Source organism: Staurois parvus, unplaced genomic scaffold (genome assembly GCF_062004578.1).
Source record: "Staurois parvus isolate SC_StPar_1 unplaced genomic scaffold, SC_StPar_1.0 ptg000682l, whole genome shotgun sequence".
Lineage (NCBI taxonomy): Eukaryota > Metazoa > Chordata > Amphibia > Anura > Ranidae > Staurois > Staurois parvus.
In genome coordinates, this window is record NW_028318478.1 from 11,153,379 (window position 1) to 11,178,508 (window position 25,130).

The following is a 25,130-nucleotide window of genomic DNA, read 5'->3' on the forward strand; positions in this document are numbered from 1 at the left end:
AGACAAGGGAGCTAGAGGGCAGAAAGTCTTGGGTGGAGTGGAAAAGATAGTTTGGGTGATTTGTGACAAGATTGGTCATGTAGGTTGGGGCAGAGTTGTGAATGGCCTTGTATGATGTTGTTAGTATTTTGAATTTAATTCACTGGGCAATCGGAAAACAGTAGAAGGAGTGGAGCAGACTGAATGCAAGTGCATCTGGGAGGCAGAGCATTACATTTTTATTTATATAAAACACTGCTCTTTGTAAGGAGTTGACATGATCTAAATCCAGTGGTCGGTATTGCAAACAGAAACAGCTCTCCTATTGTTGTTGTAGGACAGCAGAGTGCATGCTCTTTGTGCCCAAATACATGCATGAATGACCTAGTGAAGATCTACAGTTTTCACTGAATGCCATAAAAGACAAATTGTATTCATAGTTACATAGTTAGGTTGCAAAATGACACTAGTCCATCTATTTCAACCAATTAAAAAAACACACACACACAAATAGAAAACCTCCATACATACTATCCTATAGCCATGGTTGATCCAGAGGAAGCCAAAAAACCCAATAAAGTTCAATCCAGTATGGGGAAAAAAAATCTTTCCTCATCCCCCAGGAGGTAATCAGATATTCCCTGGATCAACCACCTCTGGTGTTTAATACCTCTAAATATTAGTTTCCAGATATATTTTGTGCATTTTTTTAAAACAATCTACTGAGGTGGCCAGAACCAGTTCTTGAGGAAGTCTAGTTTACATTTTCATAGTAAAGAAGCCTTTCCATATGTGATGGGTAAATCTCTTTTCCTCCAGACATAAAGAGTGTCCTTGTCCTCTGTGATGACCTGAAAGTGAATAACTCTACTCCAAGTTCACTATATGGACCGCCTATGTATTTATACATGTTGATCGTAACCCCCCTTAATCTCCTCAAGAAAGAATAAATTAATTTCCTCTAGTCTTTCCTCATAGCTGATCTCCTCCATGCCTCTTATCAGTTTGGTTGCCCTTCTCTGCACTTTCTTCAGTTCCCCAATTATCCTTTTTGTGGATTGGTGCCCAAATCTTAACTGCATATTCCAGGTCTTACTGATGATTTGTACAGGGGTAAAATGATATATCTCTCTTCAATCTGTACCTCTTTTAATACAAGAAATTATTTTCCTAGCTTTAGAAACTGCAGCTTGGCATTGCATGCTGTTATTTGGTCTATGATCTACCAGAACACCAAAATCCTTCACTGCCATTGATTCCTCCAGTTGTACTCCCCCTAGTATGTATGATGCATGCATATCTTTAGCCCCCCAAGTATATAACTTTACATTTACCAACATTGAACCTCATTTGCCACATAGTTGCCCAATTACACAGTGCATTGAGGTTGGCTTGCAAGTTGGAGACATCCTGTAAGGACGTTATTCCACTGCACAGCTTGGTGTCATCTGCAAAAGACTGAAATGGTGCTTTTAATCCCAGATCCTTTATCATTTATAAATATGTTAAAAAGTAAGGGTCCCAATACTGAACCTTGGGGTACACCACTAACAACCCTAGACCATTCAGAGTATGAATCATTGATCACTACTCTCTGAATACGATCTTTTAGCCAGTTTTCTATCCATTTACAAACTGATTTTTCCAATCCTGTAGACTTTACCTTACATATTTGCCGTGTGTGGGAAACTGTGTCAAACACTTTGGCAAAATGCAAGTACACTGTATCCACAGCCACTCCATTGTCTACATTTTTGTTTACCTCTTCATAAAAATACATCAGATTTTTTGACCACTTTGGTCTTTTGTGAATCCATACTGCCCATTGCTTAAAATATTATTTTCTAGCAAAAACTATTTTATATGGTCTTTCTAAACGCTCAAGTATCATCTCAACTATAGAAGTCAAAGACCTTAATCCCTCTTTAAATATAGGCACCACATTGGCTTTATACCAATCCTATACCAATCCAGTGGTACTATGCCAGTCATTAAAGAGTCTCTGAAAATTAGAAACAATGGCTTAGATATAACACAGCTCAGCTGTTTGTGGACCCTTGGGTGTATACCATCTGTTCCAAGTGCTTCATTTGCCTTTATTTTGTTTAAATGTTTTTGGACCATATACATTTTTAGCCGATGTGGTTCATGTGGGGCTATGTCAATACCATCCCCATTATAGACTTGCACTTCCCCATTTTTCTTTTTATACACAGAGCTGAAGAAAGTATTTAATAAATTTGCCTTCTCTATGTCCCAAGTAACAAACTCAAAATTATCCAATAAAAGGCCTACATGCGCAGACCTGACATTTTTACTGTTAATATATTTGAGGATTTTTTGGGGGTTTGTCCTACTCTTTTGCAACCCATCATTCATTTTCAGTTTTTTGTATCCTTGATTTCCTTATTACATATTCTGTTATATTCTTTGTAACTTCTAAATCAGTGGTTCTCAACCTTTCTAATGCCGCGACCCCTTAATACAGTTCCTCATGTTGTGGTGACCCCCAACCATAAAATTATTTTCGTTGCTACTTCATAACTGTAATTTTGCAGTGGGAGGACTAGTGCCACATCATTGGTGTCAGTGGAAGGAGTAGTGCCCCATCACTGATGTCAGTGGGATGAATAGTGCCCCATCGTTGGTGTCAGTGGGAGGAATAGTGCCCCATCGTTGGTGTCAGTGGGAGGAATAGTGCCCCATCGTTGGTGTCAGTGGGAGGAATAGTGCCCCATCGTTGGTGTCAGTGGGAGGAATAGTGCCCCATCGTTGGTGTCAGTGGGAGGAATAGTGCCCCATCGTTGGTGTCAGTGGGAGGAATAGTGCCCCATCGTTGGTGTCAGTGGGGGGAATAGTGCCCCATCGTTGGTGTCAGTGGGGGGAATAGTGCCCCATCGTTGGTGTCAGTGGGGGGAATAGTGCCCCATCGTTGGTGTCAGTGGGAGGAATAGAGCCCCAACATTGGTGTCAGTGGGGGGAATAGTGCCCCAACATTGGTGTCAGTGGGGGGAATAGTGCCCCATCATTGGTGTCAGTGGGGGAATAGTGCCCCATCGTTGGTGTCAGTGGGGGAATAGTGCCCCATCGTTGGTGTCAGTGGGGGGAATAGTGCCCCATCATTGGTGTCAGTGGGGGGAATAGTGCCCCATCATTGGTGTCAGTGGGAGGAATAGTGCCCCATCATTGGTGTCAGTGGGAGGAATAGTGCCCCATCATTGGTGTCAGTGGGAGGAATAGTGCCCCATCATTGGTGTCAGTGGGAGGAATAGTGCCCCATCATTGGTGTCAGTGGGAGGAATAGTGCCCCATCATTGGTGTCAGTGGGAGGAATAGTGCCCCATCATTGGTGTCAGTGGGAGGAATAGTGCCCCATCATTGGTGTCAGTGGGAGGAATAGTGCCCCATCATTGGTGTCAGTGGGAGGAATAGTGCCCCATCATTGGTGTCAGTGGGGGGAATAGTGCCCCATCATTGGTGTCAGTGGGGGGAATAGTGCCCCATCATTGGTGTCAGTGGGGGGAATAGTGCCCCATCATTGGTGTCAGTGGGGGGAATAGTGCCCCATCATTGGTGTCAGTGGGGGGAATAGTGCCCCATCATTGGTGTCAGTGGGGGGAATAGTGCCCCATCATTGGTGTCAGTGGGGGGAATAGTGCCCCATCATTGGTGTCAGTGGGGGGAATAGTGCCCCATCATTGGTGTCAGTGGGGGGAATAGAGCCCCATCATTGGTGTCAGTGGGGGGAATAGTGCCCCATCATTGGTGTCAGTGGGGGGAATAGTGCCCCATCATTGGTGTCAGTGGGGGGAATAGTGCCCCATCATTGGTGTCAGTGGGGGGAATAGTGCCCCATCATTGGTGTCAGTGGGGGGAATAGTGCCCCATCATTGGTGTCAGTGGGGGGAATAGTGCCCCATCATTGGTGTCAGTGGGGGGAATAGTGCCCCATCATTGGTGTCAGTGGGGGGAATAGTGCCCCATCATTGGTGTCAGTGGGGGGAATAGTGCCCCATCATTGGTGTCAGTGGGAGGAATAGTGCCCCATCATTGGTGTCAGTGGGAGGAATAGTGCCCCATCATTGATGTCAGTGTGGTGGAGGGGGAAATAGTGCCCCATCTTTGGGGTCAGGGGGGGGAATAGTGCCCCATCGTTGGTGTTGGTGGGGGGAGGAATAGTGCCCCATTCTTGGTGTCAGTGGGGGGAGGAATAGTGCCCCATCGTTGGTGTCAGTGGGGGGGAGGAATAGTGCCCCATCGTTGGTGTCAGTGGGGGGGAGGAATAGTGCCCCATCGTTGGTGTCAGTGGGGGGGAGGAATAGTGCCCCATCGTTGGTGTCAGTGGGGGGGAGGAATAGTGCCCCATCGTTGGTGTCAGTGGGGGGGAGGAATAGTGCCCCATCATTGGTGTCAGTGCGGGGGGGGGGAGGAAATAGTGCCCCATCATTGGTGTCAGTGGGAGAAATAGTGCCCCATTGTTGGTATTAGTCACACAAATGATGGGGCACTATTCCTCCCACTGACACCAATGATACTTACCTTGCTGACCCCTGCTCCAGCCTGGGCTCGCTCTCTCACTTACCTGTCAGCTGTCTTCCTTCTCTGGCCGCTCTCCTCTTCACTTACTCCGGCAGTTCCCTCGATCTTCTTAGATCTACGCGCGCTGCCGCTCGGCTCCTCCTCTCCAAGCTCCACCTCCTCGCCGGTGATTGGCCGCCTGTGTGCCTCTCCTGAGGTACAGTTCCGGTGGCCAATCAGCGGCGAGGAGGCGGAGTTGTTGAGGGATCCCGGAGGTGTGGCCAGGTGACAGGGCAGCGTGTCATCCCGCCCACACATCGACTGAGTCAGAGGAGCGGTGTCTCGGTTCCTAAGACCATCGGAAATATGTGTTTTGCGATGGTCTTAGGCGACCCCTGGGAAATGGTCGTTCGACCCCCAAAGGGGTCGCGACCCCCAGGTTGAGAACCGCTGTTCTAAATGATGAAAATGTTTGTTCATTTTTATATTTTTTTTATATTTAAATATTTTATTGTTTTCAAATCACCGTATTAAATGTACATAAGCTAATAAAACAGACAGTATACATTACACATTTCTGTCATAACACTCCCCAGAAATAACCTTAATCTCGGTTACATTTTACCCTCACCCTTTCATTATGCATTTTTAACTTAATTCTAGAAATCCTGAACCTTAGCTATTACTAGTATTGTACTGTACTATATTTATCCCCTTTCCTTCTTTTCCTTATTTCACATATTCTAGGTATACCTCTGAGTTTTTAAACTGTACCCACTTTTCCCAACTTGTATGAAATACCTCCATTTTATCTTCCTCCATATGGTAAAGTTCCTCCATTCTATATACCTTCTCCACTCTTTCTACCCAATCCTGTATTTTCGGTGCCTGTTTCTTCTAAAACTTGGGTATCAGTCCCTTTGCTGCATTTAAATAATACAATAATCCCAGTTTTTTTATATTTTTAACCAAAAACTTGGTACCAAAAAGAAGGCAAGTCTCAGGGTCCTTAGGAATATTTACCTCTGTTATTTCCTGAATTATACTCACTATGCCCTCCCAGTATTCTTGAATTTTGTGACACTCCCACCATAAGTGTATCATTGTACCTCTCTCTCCACATCCCCGCCAACATAAAAGTGAGTTGTCTCCACTTATTCTATGCGCTACATTCGGTGCAATATACCATCTTACTAAACACTTATAATTAATTTCCATTTCCTTCATATTTACATTCTCGTGAATTAAACTATATATTTTCTTTTGTTTTCCCTCATCAATTATTACTTCTAAATCCCTTTCCCACTTCTCTATAAATAGTAGCCTTGTAGCCGTGATTAAACCTGTGAGAATTTTATATATTTTAGTGATCCCGTGCTTCCCATCTCCTCTTATGTCTAATAAGTGGTCAAAGGGGTTCCAATCTTCTTTTTTTCTTAATGGCATTGGGAGACTACCTACAAAATGTTTTAGTTGACCATACCGCCCTTCATCCATTCTCGTAAATATATCCCTCTTACTTTCCAGTTCACTAAGTGAACACAATTCTTCTCCCACCATTATATCTTTTAACTGAACATCTTTCTTCTTTATCCAATTCCCTGTAATACTCTCTTTACCTGGAGGAAAAAACTCTGTAGATCCTAGGGGCATTAACAATGAATTAAATTCCCACCCCCTTTGTTTGTGTAAAGTGTCTCAAACTCTCAAAACATTACGTGTAAACAAACTTGTGTTATCTTTTAATCCTCTAAATTGAGGAGGTAACCAAATGATTCTACTTAAATTCATGTGACTTAATGTATTTTCTATGTTTACCCAACTTTTCCCCTGTGCATTATGTGTCCAATCAAAAATTCTTGCCAATATTACTGAATTATAGTATCTCTTCATATCTGGTACCCCCAGTCCGCCTTTTCTTTTATCTCTACTTAAGATTTCATAGCTTATTCTGTACTTCTTATTTCTCCATATAAATTATGTTATAATTTTTTTAATTATTCTAAAATATGCCTCTGGGAGCTTAATTGGTATCATTTGAAATTTATATAGAATTTTGGGAACGATTACCATTTTTATCATTATCCAACCAATCCATGACTGAAATCCTCTTCCTAATTTCTTTATTTCATCCTTAATCTTGTTTAATAGTGGGATATAATTTAAACTATATAAATTCTTTAAAGATACAGTAAGTTTTATACCCAAATATTTTAGATCTCTTTCTCTCCAAATAAAAGGGAATTCCTCCTGTAACTTTTTTTCTCTCTATTTGTAAGGTTTATATTAAGATCTCTGTTTTAGTTGGGTTAATTTTTAAGTTTGACATTTCTCCATATTCTTTTAAAGATTTCATTAAGTTTGGTAATGTTATCCTCAGATTTCCTACATAGAACATGTCATCTGCATAAGCTGCCACCTTCTGCTTAATTTCTCCTACCCAAATTCCTTTTATATCTACATTGTTCCTGATGGTAGCCAAAAGAGTTTCCAAAGACAGTACATATAACAATGGGGACAAAGGGCACCCCTGTCTTGTTCCATTCTGCATCTCAATGTACTCGGCTAATTCCCCATTTACAATTATTGCTGCCCAGGGTTGGCTATATAATTTCCTAATCCATTCTCTTCATTTTTATATTTGTAAATGCTCTTTCCTATTTATAGCTATTTTAAGTTTGGACATGAGCCACAGAAATTACAGCAGCAGATGAACTTGCCCTGATATTAGATTAGCATAGATACTGTCATACTCATTTTAGGCTTTAGGCAACACCTTGAAAATGCAAACATTTGACCAGAAGAAAAAATAGAACTGAGAGATGCAATTGTCATATGACTATGCCTATTATACTTGACATTTGATGCTTGTTTAACTACTAATAAGCTGTGGCTTACACTCCATATATTGGCTGGATCATGATCTAGACACTAAAAAAGCCTATTAGGCTCTGTTCACACCAGTGTGATTTCAGATAGGACTTGAGTCGCACAGAATTGCATGACAAAGGAAATAACACAGTTTTCATTGGTGCATGTTCATATCAATGCACAGTGCAGTTTCCCTGTACTACTTTAGTGCGATTCCTTCACAATTTTGGCCCCATAGAATATGCAAACCACATTCAAGTTGCAGTACATAATTGCACTGAAAATTGGATCACAGCAGTGTGAACCTAGCCTTAATGGGTAATTCAAACTTCTATCAAGTAGTAGATTACTGATCTGTATTGCAGGTGCCTTGACCTGGAGTAGAAAATACTATAACATTTGCACTTTTTCCAGGTGCCAGCTCAGAAAGAGGAGACGGAACTTCTGCTCAGTATTCCCCCAGACAGAATCGGACATGGGACATTTCTGTGTAATTCTCCAGGTGTAGTGGAAGTGGTGAAACAAAAGAATATCCCGATAGGTACTAAAACTCTTGTATATACACCTAGGATCTTAGCTATGGTGTATCTTTATTGTGCATTCAGGGTATTTTTTTAAATTGTTTACATACCTCTAGCTGATATTCACTCACCGACCACTTTATTAGGTACACCTTGCTAGAACCGAGTTGGACCACCTTTTGCCTTCAGACCTGCCTTAGATCTTCGTGGCATAGATTCAACAAGGTGTTGGAAACATTCCTCAGATATTTTGGTCCATATTGACATGAGTAACTGTTGCCTTTCTGTCATCTCGAACCAGTCTGCCTGTTCTCCTCTGACATCAGCAAGGCATTTTCATCCAAACAACTGCCACTCACTGGATATTTTCACTTTTTCAGACCATTCCCTGTAAACCCTAGAGATTGTGCGTGAAAATCCCAGTAGATCAGCAGTTTTTTAAATACTCAGACCAGCCCACCTGGCACCAACAACCATGCCATGTTTAAAGCCACTTAAATCCTCTTTCGTCCCCATTCTGATGCTCGGTTTGAACTTTAGCAAGTTGTGTTCACCACGTCTAGATGCCTAATTGCATTGAGTTGCTGCCATGTGATTGGCTGATTAGCAGTTTCTGTTACCACGCAATTGAACAGGTGTACCTAATAAAGTGGCCGGTGAGTGTATTCCAACCGTATTACCAATTGACTTGGAAACATCTGGCTGGCTGGCTGGCTCGCAAATCTCTTGCTGATCACAGCAGAGCGGGTGGATAACACATCCATACCTGCTCAGTTTCTGGACACAGACTCTGCTATCCATTTACACCTGACTACCTTCCAATCCGATCCACCTTAACGGAAGAGGACCAATCCCCCAATCCCCTTCTGTTTTTTTTTTTTAGCAGACCGTATTGAACCTGGAGGTAGGTGGGTGTAAACGAAAACAAGTCTGTTTACACTCACCTGTCCTTAGGAATGGATCACCTCTGTGAAAAGGGCCTTAGTCTTTGATTAATACTTTTGCCTTAGAAACCAATTGCAAACTACTGATGCATTGGTATCTTGTACCAACCCATATGGCCAATGCCTTCCCTTGTTCTTCCTCCAGTTGTTTTAGGGGTTGCCCCGATCAAGGAGACTACTACCACATCTGGTGATCCTGTCCAATTTGCAAGTCTGCCAAGGTGTCTATTCATTATTTGCACCCTTCTTGAGCCTCTAGATAAACATGGACCCATGGGAAGTCCTTTTAAACAAACTTCCTCTTTCCTGTACTAGAATTGAATATCACCTACTCACTCACATATTCACACCCACTAGACAAACTGTGGCAAAAGCCTGGAAAACCTCAACCCTCTCTGTTGAGGCCTTTAAATCACAAACACACTTTTGCAGGTTGTATGAAGAAATTGACTGCCATTCAACAGGACACCCTACCCAAATTCTACAAAATTAGAGACCCTTGGGTCATGCACTTCCTTCCCACTTAATTTGATCTAACACTCATCAATCTGAACTCTTGAATTTCTTACATTCCTAATCCTTCCTCCCTTCCCCCACCTTCCCTCTCTCCCACCACTTCCTAACTCCTTCCTCTTTTTCTTCTCACCTACTTCTAGCTGGTTGGGACAAATTTGCATTGGCATGTGTTTAAAGCCCAGTACACATGGACCAAAAATCCTCCGGTTCAACATGAACTGGCCAACTTTCGGTCCCTGTGTACAGCTGTCTGTTCAACAGAAGCTGGTCTAATGACCGACTTATACAAAAACAGGAATGTACAAAAACCAGCGTAACCAGATCAGTGTATTTTGGGGGCGGGAGGAGACCCCTTTTCTGAATACAATGTCTCAGAGAGAGAGATCCCTGCATTTAAATTGCTTGTTTTGATGCAGGGATCTGTCAGTAGTGTGTGTACCCAACTTTACTTAAAGTGGAGTTCCACCCAAAAGGGGAAGTTCCACTTTAAGCCTTTGTCCCCCACTCCCCATTAGGATTGGCACCTTTGGGGAACGGGGGGGAGGGTGTACCCGAGTTGGACAGGTACCCGCTCCCACTTTTGCTGCGATTGCCTTCGATTGAGCTGCAATTTGTGTATATTTGACAAGCTGCCTCAGCTAGAAGCAATCCAGCAGCTGGGTAGCCGCTCGATCGCTTTCAAACAGCCCGGGTAGAGCTCGAATTCACCCTAGGCTTGCAGGCCCACCATGTATCGCAGGTGAAAGGGTTAAAGCATTTATAGTTGAACGTAGTTTTTAATGTGGAGTTAAACGGTCCTGTTTTATTTAATTTTTTTTTAATTAAATGGACCCCCAGGAGCTTTATGTCATAATGTGCTAGTGTAAGCTCGTAAGAGTAGGGCCCTCTTACCCCTCGTACGTTGTTTGTTGTTGTTGTACTGTGCCATGTATTGTCCCCCTATTGTACAGCGCTGAGCAAACCCTTTGGCGCTATATAAACTCGTAGTAATAATAATAATAATAATAATATGACAGACTTACCTGTCAAGCGATGCCTTCTAGAATTGTGCTGTCAGAGCTCCGGCTGGTCATGGGCTCTTCCATCTTCTCCCAGTCTTCCTCCCGGGTTTTCTGTGTTGAATGGTCCACCTACAATGGCGTCACTCCCATGTATGCGCATGGGAGTCTAGTTATCATGGCACAGATGGGTGTCGAAAATGTACACTGAGCTGGGCATGAGTGGGTCAGTGTACATGACCACTGACAGACAGGAAGAAGCATTTATGACAGAAGAGACCATTACTACTACTACATGTCACCTTTTTTTTTTTTTTTTTTTTTAGTTCTACAGAAAGCAGGGTATTGTAGGTTATCACTTCCATAACAAATCCAAAAAATAAGGGATATAGCTTATTTGAAGGAATATGGGGAGACCCATGCACATAATTTCTCTAGTGCCCAGCTGTGCATTCATAGAGTAAATAAGTAAGAGTAAAGTTACATAGTTGGTAAGGTTGAATAAAGACACCAGTGTGTGTGTGTGTGTGTGTGTCATATCCCTGTATGTTGTGTTCTCTAAGATGCCCATCTAAGAGTTGTGTTTTTTTTTGTTTTTTTGTTTCTTTTAAATAATGACCCATCTCGCATACACCACCGATTGTGGAAAGTAGTTCCTTATCCTTGCCGCTCTGACAGTAAAGAACCCCTTACACAGTTTAAGGTTAAACTGCTTCTCCTCCATTCAGTACTGCACAGATACAGCCCAATATTACAGAACCATTTGTTCCAGTCTTTATGTAAACCACTCAGGCTGGCTGTATATATAAATAGGTGATACTATAAATATGGATTCTTCAGTACCTTATCAGAAGTTTAAAGTGGTTGTAACCTCTTACATATACCCAGTGAAGTGACTAGCCTCAGGCGATACACAGAAATGAAACAAATCCTCCTACATCCTACAGTTGTATCTATTTATGTACGGCCGTCTTTTCCCTACATCTACTCAAAGTGCAGAATTTACACAGGATCTCTCAGCTCTGAAAAGCAGGGGGTGGGGGTTGAAGTTACATCAGTGAGGGGAGCTCTGAGAGCTGATTGGAGGGAAGGGACACTCCCCCCTTTCATACAGCACACAGGAACAGAGCTGAGGCTATCAATCACAGGCTGTGCCCTCCCCTGTCACTATTTTTCTATTGGTGTCAGGAAAACTCATCAGAAGTGACTCATGCACACTTGATACTCTGGATTGAGACAAATACACACTATAGAGAGATATGCTTTGTTCATATTTCATGTCTGAGGTTTACAACCACTTTAATTGAACTCATGCTAATGCACGGCATATTGCGTGGTATAATCTGCATTATTACAGCACACAAATGTAAATGAGCCCTAAGGAAGATTTGTAACTGCTACAAAAATTGTGTATGAACACCATCTAAGAAGCCTCAAATGCATGTGGTGTAAGGGGCAGTATTGTCCAAAACTCATTCTGCTCATTTCATGAAATTGCAAAGTGGGGCCTTTTGTTAACATAGAACAATAGCATGCACGGCAAAATAACACTTCATATTTCAATAGATTTTGTCAGGCCAAGTAGAATAATTGGTGTTGAACTCATAATGGTGAAGAAACAATTGTCCATCTTGTAACAGGTCGAGGTCCAGAACAGTTGCTGCAGGAGGATTGCATTATTTGCTAAAAAAAAAAAATCTGTTCAGCTTCTGCCTGTACTGAGTTGTATACCGTGGGCGGATTTACCCTGAACCCATCTAGGACAATGAGTCAAGCTTGCGGGGATATGAATCAGTGACTCAGGTGCCGCGTGATAATCATTTCTGTTGAACAGCCATGTTTTTCTTTCTGTTTGCAGTGTAAATTGAGCCTGAATTTCAAGCCGCTATTTATTCATGAATGTAGAATAATGAGGAGGCTGCCCAGCCAGATATATTTAGATATTAACAATTTGTTCCATGCCATGCACTAGTCCAGCTACTATAAGGTAGAGTTAAATATCAGCATAAAAGTAATATACTTAGTGACAGTCAGCATGTAATAATGTGTGCTTTTTTCTCTATTTAGAGCTCTGCATTACTTCAAATGTCAAAGGACAGACTGTTCCCTCTTATGACAAGCACCATTTTGGCTTTTGGTACAACTTGGGTCATCCATCTGTACTGTGTGTAAGTATTTTCACAATGTATCAAATAAAATGCACAACTTTTGACACAAAACAATTGCTGACTTGAAAAAAATGGGCATGCAACATGTGCAGCATTGATTTCTATAAAGCTGGAGACAAAAGGCAATCTTAATAAAAGTGTTTTACAAATTATATAATATACTAAATTAATATAATAAATTAATATAGTAATAATAAATTAATAATAAATTATAAATGAAATAATTAATAAATAATATAGTGAATTAATACAATATAGTAAATGATATAGTAAATTCCTTTGACAATAAGAGAAATTATTTGCATTTTAAAAATCTGATGGACGATGAATTTTTAAAAGGCCAAAATTAATCCAGTATCGATTACTTTTACAATACAGTAAAAAAATAAGTCCATAGAGATGAACTCTGCCAAATTTGGGAGGGTTGCAACCCTTCCTCAGTCATTGCGGTTTGTGGTCCCCCATTAGGAAGATTTTTCTTATTCTTTTTTAATTTCCTGCCTCTGTGACCGCTAATAGCGACACAGAGTGAAAAAAAGAAATAGTTTTGGCTATACATACATTTTAATCCCTGGGTTATACGGTTCATAAGAAAAGCCTTTGCCCTGGTTCACACTGCTGTGACTTCTCATGTGACTTGCTGCGATGTGCAACATAGAAGGTCACATGACAAGTAAAAACACATTCATTTCATCGAGTGCTCTCTTAATTGCTGCATATCAAGTCACAGCGACAAAATAAAATGTTCCTGCACTACTTTTCTGCATCTTCCTTGCTACATGGGTGCCATAGACTGCAATGTTAAAATTACAAATTGTTGCAAGGGAGTCTTTTCTTTGTCTTGTCTGCAACTTCAGAGGGTTTTGTAAGCGCAATATTATGTGTCACACTCTGTATTGTGATGATTGGCCAAAGTCACAAAACATTACTCGCATGAAAGTCACGTTGAAGTCGCAAGTCACAATGCAAAGTCGCACGACTTTGGGGTTGCAGCAGTGTGAACCGAGCCTTTATCAACAACATGTAGGGCTTGCATGTAAGGCACACGCTTTAAGGCATGTTATGTTAAGGCAGCCTGTTCATAGGAGTGTGCTTCTCAACACACCAAAATGCCAAGAAAAAGATGCTTGCACCATTTTTAGCAACACAGTGCACCACAATTGCATTACTGTGCTTTGTTGTGCATTGCAACGCAGGTGTGTTAAGAAATTGCTTTAAGATGCCATGTAGAATGAAGGACATTGCAGCATACCAAAACAATAGTCGATTCCTGCCTTAGTCCTAGTAAATGTGGTCAGTGTTCCAAGTTATACAATACATGGTGTTAAAAACGTACAAAATAATTCAAGGCGGTAACATTTAGTTTTGTGCACAAGACTATAGTGTTATATCTGTGGGACCTCACATATGTAGGGAGTGGTAATATAAGTTGATAGCCTTTCCATACTCATAGAGTCACCTTTGATATTAGTAGAGCTCAAAATGCTGCCTTGAAGAATGACCAGACATCCACCATGATTACAAAGCCTATTAAGCAAATGGATTACTGTACAAAAGCTTATGCAGCTGTTACTGGGTTCAGTGGAAGAGAGGATATGATTAGTGTTTAAAAATGGGAAAAAGGTTTAAAAAAAAGTCATCAGCCTAATGTGTCATGAGCCTCCACCCCTGCGGTCCCTCTGACTCTCTAAATTGGGCATCGAGAAAGCGCAGATGTCTTCTCTACCCACCCAGGGCAGCAAAAAGATGAGGAACAAGAGAACCCATCGCAAGCTGTAGCTGTGGCTTTGAGGAAGAACTTGGGTCTGCGGCACACAAGCGGTGGAGTCACACATATAATGCCAGTCTTGGCAGTAGGTGCCAACTGCTTTGCCACCAAAGCAGAGGTTCATAATAACGGCCACGTATAACTGATGTTGAGGAGCAAGAAATAGGGGTCAATTATAGCTGCCAGTGTTGAGGGATTAAGATCAGGGACTCAATGAGGTTGACTTACTAAACCTGAAGAGTACAAAATTTGGTGCAGCTCTGCATACAAACCAATCAGCTTCCAGGTTTTATTGTTCAAAGCTTAGTTGAACAAGCTGAAGTTAGAAGCGGATTGGCTATGATGCACAGCTGTACCCGATTCTGAGTGCACCAACTTTAGTAAATTTTGACCAATATAGGCTGCTGGACACCAGTGTTGATGGTTTGTATTATGAAGGTGCAACCTGTCAAATGGCACGAAGAGAAATTACCAGTTGGAGTGGCGGTGATCTTTATGTACACTATATTGCCAAAAGCCAGCCCCTCCAAATCATGTGATTCAGGTGTTCCAATCCCCTCCATGGCCACAGGTGTATAAAATCAAGCAGCTAGGCATGCAGGCTGCTTCTACAAACATTTTACTATTCAACCCTTTTACTTATTGTTATATCACAAGGGAAACCCATCCCAAGCCATCAAAGGGGCACAAAGTTAGAGTGGAAATATACAGTATATGTAGATCCAGGTTTCCAGGACAAAGGAAGACCTTCCCTGACTTTGCTAATCCTTTGACACCCCTGGGGAACCAGATACTTGCAATGAACTGAATACTTTGCTGTGGCTTTGGAATAGAATTGGCTCCTTTGGTGCTGGTAATGTCACAAGACGTAATGTGAGTGGTGCTGGTGATGCTGTTGACGATACAGCTGAAAACTGAAATGTTAGAAAAAAAAGAGGGCAACAAATATGTCAGTTTTAGCTGCAGGCATACTATACAAAGATGTCTGGTCAGTAGGGTTATGGCAAGTTTGCAAGAACATAACAGTGACTACCAAATTGACCTCTACAGTTTGTGTCTGCTACTAACAATGATCACACCTACAATATGCTGCTGCTTATACATGGATTGTAGATAGATACAACAACACTACACCATTACAAATGGCTATAGAAAAAAACAACGGCTGATTTACATCTCTGCCATTGTGGGAAAATGCTCATTACCACAACCCATTACAACATGCAGTACATGTGTTGATGCATTGTGGTGCCCTTCATTTTGAATAGCATCCCAAGGCAATGCATTGCAATGCACCATAGAGCATTGTTGCACAAAATTTGTAACATTTCCCATGTATGATGCATCAGAAGTCCAGTGTTTTTAATTGTGAAGTGACTAGCCTCAGGGGATACACAGAAATGAAAAAAATCATCCTACACAAGTTCTACCCATTTTTCTACAGTCTCCTCTTCTCTACTTCCATTCAAAGTTCTGAATTTATAAATCTCGTCTGAGAGCTCAGAAGATGGGGGGGGCGGAAGGCTAAGTGAGAGCTGATTGAAGGGAAGGGACACACCCCCTTCACACAGCACACCAGAACAGAGCTGAGGATGTAAATCTGCTGGAGTTCCCTCCCCTGTCACCATGTTTCTCTTGGTGTCAGGAAAACTTGTCAAAAGTGATTCATGCTGATAGCAGAGGAACAAGCATCAGATGGAAATGACACTTAGGGGTTTATTTACTAAAGCTGAAGAGTGCAATATCAGGCTCACTTATTATTCGTATTATACAGGATGTATATAGCACCAATAGTTTACACAGCGCTTTACAACATAAGGGCAGACAGTATAATTACAACACAAATTAATATAGGAGGGATCAGAGGGCCCTGTTTGTTAGAGTTTACAATCTACTGCATAGAAACCAATCAGCTTACAGGTTTTAATGCTAAAGCTTAATTGTACAAGCTGAGGTTAGAAGCTGATTGGTTTCTATGCAGAAGTGAGCCTGATTTTGCACTCTCCAACTTTATTATTATACAGGATTTATATAGTGCCAACAGTTTGCTCAGCGCTTTACAAAATAAAGAGAGACAATACAGTTCAATACAAGAAGGTTAGGAGGGCCCTGCTCCTTGGAGCTTACAATCTAAGAGATAGTAAATAAACCCCATTGTGCTATTAACTGAGACAAGTGCACACTATAGAAGGATATGTTTTGTTCATATTTCATGTCTGAGGTTTACAACCACTTTAAATGAACTCATGTTAACGCACGGCATATTGCGTTGTATAATGTGCATTATTGCATCACACAAATGTAAATGAGCCCTAAGGAAGATTTGTAACTGCTACAAAAATCATGTATGAACACCATCTAAGAAGCCTGGAAAAGCAAGAAAAGGGAAATAAGATGATATTTGTTGTGGAAACTTGAGTTCTGGAACGAATTGCACCTCTAATAGAACCTTTTTGTTTTTTACTTAATAGACAGATGACAAAGGAGTCTTCTCTACAGATCTTTCTCTGGAATATGAGATTGCTGCTAGTACATTTCATCTGAGACCTCATCAAGTATGGGATCTGTCAGCTCAAGCCATTGACTACATTTTTGCACCTGACGATATCAAATCACATTTAAAGGAGAAATGGTCATTGCTGAAGCCAAGTGTGTTTACACATGTAAAGTAATAACTCTTAGCAGAAGAAGTAATGGCATTGACTGACATATATACTCAGGTGTACAGGAGCAGGATTTTATGGATTTCAAAGTTACTCAGGTTCACATCATCTACGGATTCCAATTTTTCAATACTTTAAAGAAGCATGGTAAACTACTTGGGTGTGAGGTGAGGATTGTCCCATCTTATCACTGGTCCATCAGTTTAAAGTACTGAAGATTACATTTCAAGGTCCGGCCATAGCAAAACTACTTTAGGTAAATCCAGGAATGTAGGGTGGGTCTCATAGGTCTCATAGGTTTAGACCTAGACTGACATGACAAATACAGGTAGTTTTTGTATAGCAGTGCCCATATGGAAGAAATATATATTTTAAGAATATTCTTTCCAATTATATTGCCATATATTTGAAATGCTACAATTTTGGCCATATTCAATATATTTCAAAATATATTACAATAAATATAAATAAAATAAATAAATAAATATATATAAATAAAACTGCATGTGGAAATGCGTTTTTATTACACAATAAATGAAAAATACATTTCAAATATACTGTATGTCTTTAAAAATACAAATCTACATTTTTGGAATGCATTTACAAATATATGTAAAAATATATGTTAAAATTACTTTATATGTTAAAAAAAAATCTGAAGAATATATTTTTAAAAATATATTCTTCATTGTAACATATATTTTTACATATATTTGTAAATGCATTCCATTCATGTAGATTTGTATTTTTAAAGACATACAGAATATTCGAAACATATTTTTTAAAATATTTTTCATATATTTTGTAATAAAAACACATTTCAACATGCAGTGTGTGTGTGTGTATATATATATATATATATATATATATATATATATATATAGAATATGGCCAAAATTATAGCATTTCAAATATGTGGCAATATATTTGGGAAGAGTATTTTTAAAATATATTTTTCTTCCATGGGCGTGGTCTCCACAAACGACTCCATGTGCCACCCAAGGGCTGTATCTGACAATTATTTTCATAATCGATTAGTTGGCCTTTTTTATTGTTTCAATTAATCGGATTAAAACCTCAGAAAAAGTGTGGTGTATAAGTTAGTTAATATGTCCAGTTGAAAAAAAAGACAATTTTTTGCCGTAATAAATATAAATAACCAGCTATATGGTTAGGGGAAAAAGATATCTAATCCACTCTAAGAATAACAGACAGAAGAGATGTATATACTATTAAGAGGTTGGATCTTTTACATATCATCAGATCAAAATTTTTATTCAAAGGAAAGAAAAAATGTAAAAAGACCAAAAACACTGTTTTGCAGATTTTTTAGACAGGATTGTAATATCAGGGCTGAGTGAAAAAAAAAAAACAACAAAGATGGCTGTACTACCTAAGAAATGTTAGTGCAGCGACTCCTACCTCCTGCCAGAACACATTAATGGTTTAACAGCATGTCCCAACAAAAGCTAGTCAATAGAGCGGCTTCTGTTGGAAGGACAGCTGTACACATGGTCTGAATGTCGGTCGGTTCCTGCTGATACGACCGATATGTGGACCATGTGTACCCAGCTTCATGGTGGTCATATACAAATAAATTTTTCCTTCGAAAAATTTTCATTTTAAGAAAGTTTGTTCAATTTTCTAATCATTAGCGGGGTCCAATCAGCATTTTGTTTTCAACCACAGTGACGGGAAAATTTGAAGGATCAGAATAGAAAACTTTTCTCGATCGAACGAATTTCCGGACAGTATGTGGTTTTCGTTCAGAAATTACATTCCTTTTAAAACTGAATGTTTAAAAGCAAGTGAAATTTGTGAACAGCATTCATTCATTGAAATTCAAGAATTTTCATTTGAATATACTTGTCTGAAAATCGATATGTGTATGACCAGCATAAGACATTGAGTAGCAGCAGCAGCAGCATGCTTTTTATCACCTGTCATGATGGGGTTAAAAAAAAACACAAATTAACCCTTTTATAGTGCAAAAAACTGCAGATCACTACTGTAAGGGGTTAATTTGTACTGTGAAACAGTGAAAGTAATAAAATAATATATACCCAGAAGTAGGATAGATTGAGTATTGTAGGTGGGAGTCAGACATGAAGCTATATGTAGGGTGGAGGGGGGATATAAATCTTTTATATCAAAGTAGTACTAAAGGCTGAGTTTTTTTTTTTAGCATGGATATATTCATTTTAAATATAAGGCACAGTAATGGTAAACTTTTATTTTAAATGTATTTGTAATTTGTGCATTACCTCCAGTCTATCAGTCTCCAGCTTCTCTGGGTTCAGATGCTGGTCTTCCCTGTACTGAGCCCTTAAAGTGATTGTAAACACTGAGCCTGGGTTCACATATATGAGGTGTGGTATATCGCATATGACTCGCTCAGGAACCGCACCGCATTCCTGTGCAAATCACATGCGATTTGTGTGCGGTGCGATTGGAGCCATACATTTTGTATGGCTCTATTCACACCGCACCCGCACCAAAAACATGCAGGACCCTTGGGTCCCCACTAGAATCAGATTGCATGGGTATTCACACCCATGCAATCTGATTCTGCATATTGCACCACATTTTGCGGACCGCTTTTGGGGTGTTGTTAACATATACACCCGCAGCGGTTTGTATGAACGGGGTGCGATTCTGATGTGCTACAGAATTCAGTGTGTGTGTGTGTGTTTTGTTTTTTTTAAGTAAACTTGTTATACTTATCTGCTCTGTGTAATGGTTTTGCACAGAGTAGCCCTAATTCTCCTCTTTTAGGGTCCCCTGCCAGTACTTCTGGCTCTTCCTGCCTTCAGAGTACCCCTGTAGCAAACCGCACAGTATAGTATAGAGCGCCCCTATAGCAAGGACAAAAAACTTCTGCCTTTAGAATCACTCACTTCCCTCTCAGGCTCAGGACTACATGTCCCACAAGGCGTGCTGTTTTCAAACTGACAGCGGGTTCAGAGAGAAGAACCTCCGTCCACTGTCACCTGGGGGGATCGAGGGTGGGGGGGGCGCACTGTCACTGTGCAGGGAGTGATACAACAAGCTATAGCAGCTCACTGGATCTCTTCTTTTCCTCTCTCCCCCATGATTAGGAAATGACCATTAGAGGCAGAGAGTGGTGCAGGGAGCACAGAGGCTCAGATCTGCCCAATACCTGCTCCTTCTAATGAGTGTCTGCCCAGATACCACTCAGAGGAACCTGATGACTTCCTCCTACCCCTGTCCAGGCATAGGGAGGAGGCAGCTTCTCCCGGCTCAGTCACCCATCTGTACAGTCGCTTATCAGAGGGAGTCAGCCCGATGTGCAGATCTGTGCCTGGTCAAACCGGGACATACGGCTGATATCTGCAATACATGTAGTGTAGATATTAATTTATAGGGTGCAGAAACATTTTGTCAATTTTTTGGCACACATGGCAAATCCTTTTCATCATAGGCGCACTATATTTGGCACATCACCAAAACGTGTCACAAATGCAGTATAGTTTATTGGGCTTCCAGTGTTCACAAAAACTGGCAGAACAGGGACAAGGAGGGGTTTGATCCACACTCACAAGTTTCACCCACTCCACAGAAACATTATTATTATACAAGATTTATATAGCGCCAACAGTTTGCTCAGCACTTTACAATATAACGGGAGACAAAACAGTAACAATACAGTTCAATACAAGAGGGAAAGGAGGGCCCTGATCCTTGGAGCTTACAATCATTGACCCTAGGTTCACACTTTTGTTGATTTCAGTGTGTTTTCCAGTTTGCAGAAACACTCTACAGTCCATTTCACATAATTTCCTATGGATCTGTGCTGGTGCGTTTTTGTGGTTTTCTTTTTGTTTTTTTTTTAAAGGGTCAGGGACTTTATTTCCTGCAGTAAATTGTGTTTTTTGTGCAATAGACTTCAATGGAACTACACCAAAAATGCAGGTGTTGCATTTTTGATGCATTTTTTTTTTGTTAATAGGAAATTATGACAGTTCTGTTCATGCAGTGCGACTTCGAATGGGTGCGACTTGATTGTGACTTCGAATGGGTGCGACTTGATTGTGACTTTGGATGGGTGCGACTTGAATGCGACATTGGATGGGTGCGATTTAGATGCAGCTTTGATGTGACTTTAAACTCTCTGGCACTCAAGTAGCATCAAAGCTGTATCCAAGTTGCACCATTTAAAGTTGTATCAAAGTGGAATCAAAGTCAATACTTTCCTATTGCTCAAAAAACGCAACACTCATCAAAAACGTGTGTTAAAAAACTCACTGTGAAATCACAAAACCTGCATTGATGTGAACCTAGTTTAATGGACTTCTCTTTTAAGGGAACTAAAAAGATTTTAATCTGGGGAATACTCATGAATAGTAATGTATTGGAAATGTGGAGGTGTTCTCTGTACCAGTTTAATTTCTAATTGGAAAAGCAGTATTGGTTGCAGAGGTCAGCCCCACTATTATTTAGTTGCACTACTTTCCCACCATGTACCCAGTGGTGTATTTAGGTTTTGTGCTGCCCTAGGCAACACAAAAATCGCCCCCCCCCCCCTCCCACGGAGAGACCCTGACACCGACCAACACCCCCCTCCCCCACGAAGAGAGCCTGACATTGACCAACAACACCCCAGCCCCCCACCACCACCACCCAAGAGAGCCTTCTACTACCACCACCCCCCATACACTGGCCACCCCCCCAGCGAGAGTGAGAAGACACTTACCTTCACAGCTCCGGACATCCCCAGGAACAAGAATCAAGCTCTGCATACATCATCAAGCAGCCGCAGCCTCTCTCGGATCCCACCTGGTCCCCATGCAGCATGTGTCCCTTCTTCCATTCCTTCTTCCGGGGGATGGCACTGCCCCCCTAAAAAAAATTCAGCTGCCCCCCTGAAAAATGCTGCCCTAGGCAAATGCCTGGTTTGCCTTATGGTAAATACGCCCCTGTATGTACCCCATAATAGCTGAAGAGATGTGGATTTTAAAAGATACCTCTGTTAGGTTTTTCTATAAAAAGGTGTTTTCTATTATTATAGAATATCAATAGCCAACATTTTTATTTTACAGCAGGGAAGGGCTATAACCGCTGTCAGTTTTTTTTTTTGCTTTCCGTGTCTCAGGGAGATTTCACTTCCTGTCCTGTAGACTTAACAGGAAGTAAAAGGATATTGTTCCTATTTGAGGGCAGTCTCTTCTTTGAGAGTTGTCACAGGCATGGAAGATCTTCCCTCTATTCCTCGTGGCAAGTCAGAATTTTAGATTAACCTTCAGTCCTGGTTACATCGGTGATCAGGATTAATTGGAGAGATCCTTCTAATGGAGACAAAGACAACAGTAAAAACCAGGCAGTGGTTCTAACCCCACTATCTAAATACATTTTGACCTTTTATTATATTTTAATCTTAAGAAAACAGCGTTTGGTGTAGATATGATGTCGCTATTGCATTTCAGTTTTATTGATGGTGTCTTTATTGTCTCTGTCAAAATACCCCTAAATAAAAATCTTGCTTCACGCCCAATTGGTCTGTACTAGTACGGTACACAGGCTTCTCCTGCTTGCATCATATTGTTCTCAATGGAAATGTATTTCATGATTGATTGCTCGGTACAGACATTGCAGCGCAAAGTGGAACACAGATGTTCTTCTACAGTTGTGTCCAAAATTATTCAACCCCCACTGAAATTGAGTGTTTTGGCCAGTTTGACATTGCTTTTGATCATTCAGTCATCTTGCTTACATTTACATTAAAGAGGCACTTGTAGGTCAGACAAATATAACATAACAGTTATAATGAAATAACCACAAATGTCTTTTCTGTGCTCACAGCATTATCAGTTTTATTCAACCCCCAAGTGACATTCAATCTTAGTACTTAGTACAGCATCCTTTTACAGTTATAACAGCTTTTAAACGTGAAGCATAGCTTGACACAAGTGTCTTGCAGCGATCTACGGGTATCTTCGCCCATTCTTCATGGGCAAAGGCCTCCAGTTCAGTCACATTCTTAGGCTTGCGCACTGCAACTGCTTTCTTTAAGTCCCACCAGAGGTTCTCAATCGGATTTAAGTCTGGTGACTGCGATGGCCACTCCAAAATGTTCCAGCCTTTCCTCTGCAACCATGCTCTAGTGGACTTGGAGGTATGCTTGGGATCATTGTCCTGTTGAAAGGTCCAACGTCTCCCAAGCCTCAGGTGTGTGACGGACTGCATCACGTTTCCATCCAATATCTCCTGGTACTGAAGAGAATTCATGGTACCTTGCACACGCTGAAGCTTCCCTGTACCTGCAGAAGCAAAACAGCCCCAAAGCATGATTGACCCTCCACCATGCTTCACAGTAGGCAAGGTGTTCTTTTCATCATAGGCCTTGTTCTTCCTCCTCCAAACATAGCGTTGATCCATGGGCCCAAACAGTTCTAATTTTGTTTCATCAGTCCACAGAACACTATCCCACAACTTTTGTGGTTTGTCCACATGGCTTTTGGCATACTGCAGTCGACTCTTCTTATTCTTTGGAGACAGCAAGGGGGTACGCCTGGGAGTTCTGGCACGGAGGCCTTCATTACGCAGTGTGCGTCTTATTGTCTGGGCTGAAACTTCTGTACCCACATCTGACAAATCTTTTCTCAGTTCCTCAGCAGTCACACGGGGACTTCTCTCCACTCTACGCTTCAGGTAGCGCACAGCAGTCGAAGTCAGCATCTTCTTTCTGCCACGACCAGGTAGCGTTTCAACAGTGCCCTTTGCCTTGAATTTGCGAATGATGCTTCCTAAGGTGTCTCTTGGTATGTTTAACATCTTTGCAATCTTCTTATAGCCATTGCCCTTCCTGTGAAGAGAAATCACCTCTTCTCTTGTCTTCCTGGACCATTCTCTTGCCTTCACCATGTTTGTAACCACACCAGTAAATGTCTAGAAGGAGCTGAGTATCACAGTCATTTTAAAGCTGCCTAATTGGTGCTTATTATGCTTGATTGCTGCTCGGTGACATCCACAGGTGTTTTCAATACCTGATGGAAAGCACCTGTATGAACCTCTGTTCTTCAGAGTGGTAGTCTTTAAGGGGTTGAATAATTGTGGCAATGAAGAAACCACATAAGAACCATTTACTACTGTATTACATAAACAATTGATGTCATTTTAGTTGCATTTGGGTAGTTACAACGTCCTTGTAGGATTTGATTCTGAATACAATTCCAAATGTACACTATAGTCCCTAAACCCCTTTACAGCATTGGGGGTTGAATAATTTTGGACACAACTGTATATGGTAACGGCCTCATCTATCCAGCCACATGTCAGAAATAAAGGAAAGTGACTATGTGCAGAATTCATAATCCAGTACTGATTTCAGTGGGGTTATTAGTCATCTTGGCATATGCACAGCTGAGTGAAGGAAGAACAGACAGGGTAATGCCATTTGGGAAGCCGGTGGGATGGGACAGCAGAAGGCTCCAACCTCAATGTGTGGATACCATTGTTGATACCATCTGATCCTATGGCTTCTCTTCTGATCTTTGGTTGAAGCTTCATATGGACATAGTTACATAGTTAGTCTGGCTGAAAAAAGACACAAGTCCATCCAGTTCAACCTTAAAAAAAAAAAAAAAAATTCCTACAGTGGTTGTAAAGGCTTCATTTTTTTTTCAGAAAATAAAAAAAGATGTTATAATTGCCTGCTCTGTGCAAGAATATTGCACAGAGCGGTCCTTTACCTCCTCTTTTCTGGTGCTCTCCACTTCTGTGTGCTAAGGGGGCTTTGTGCATCCATAGACACACACACAGCACGGCTCGGCCCTGCCCCGCACTCCCTCCTCACTCACTTTGACTGACAGCAGCAGGAGCCAATGGCTTCTGCTGCCTTCAGAGCCTCCAGTGAATAGAGGAAGAGAGAAGAAGAGCTGCAGCAGACGGGCACAGCGCCAGAGAACTGAAGTGAGTGTTTATGGAAGAGAGCGTTGGGTGGAGCTGCTATTGAGAGGTTCTTTTACCTTAATGCAGAAACCTTTTGATTTCAGAATCATTTGAAAGCTTAATTCTAGACAAATACAAACAAAAAACCTCTTTAACCGCTTGCCTGCTGGACACTTTTACCCCCTTCCTTCCTAGGTCAATTTTCAGCTTTCAGTGCTGTTGCACTTTGATCGACAATTGCACAGTCATGCAACACGGTACCCATATGAAATTTTT

General features: G+C 41.1%; 1 protein-coding gene across 1 annotated transcript in view; it reads left to right on the plus strand.

Annotated features, from left to right (window-relative positions):
• The window catches only part of MAPDA (N6-Methyl-AMP deaminase), a 34,186-nt gene extending 16,701 nt beyond the window's left edge, over nt 1–17,485 (plus strand). The window contains exons 8-10 of the mRNA XM_089652349.1: nt 7,783–7,909; nt 12,415–12,515; nt 16,755–17,485. Of these exons, the coding sequence (XP_089508475.1) occupies nt 7,783–7,909; nt 12,415–12,515; nt 16,755–16,955 (429 nt within the window). The 3' untranslated portion in view covers nt 16,956–17,485. The remainder of the gene's footprint in view (nt 1–7,782; nt 7,910–12,414; nt 12,516–16,754) is intronic.
• The last annotated feature ends 7,645 nt before the right edge of the window (nt 17,486–25,130 follow it).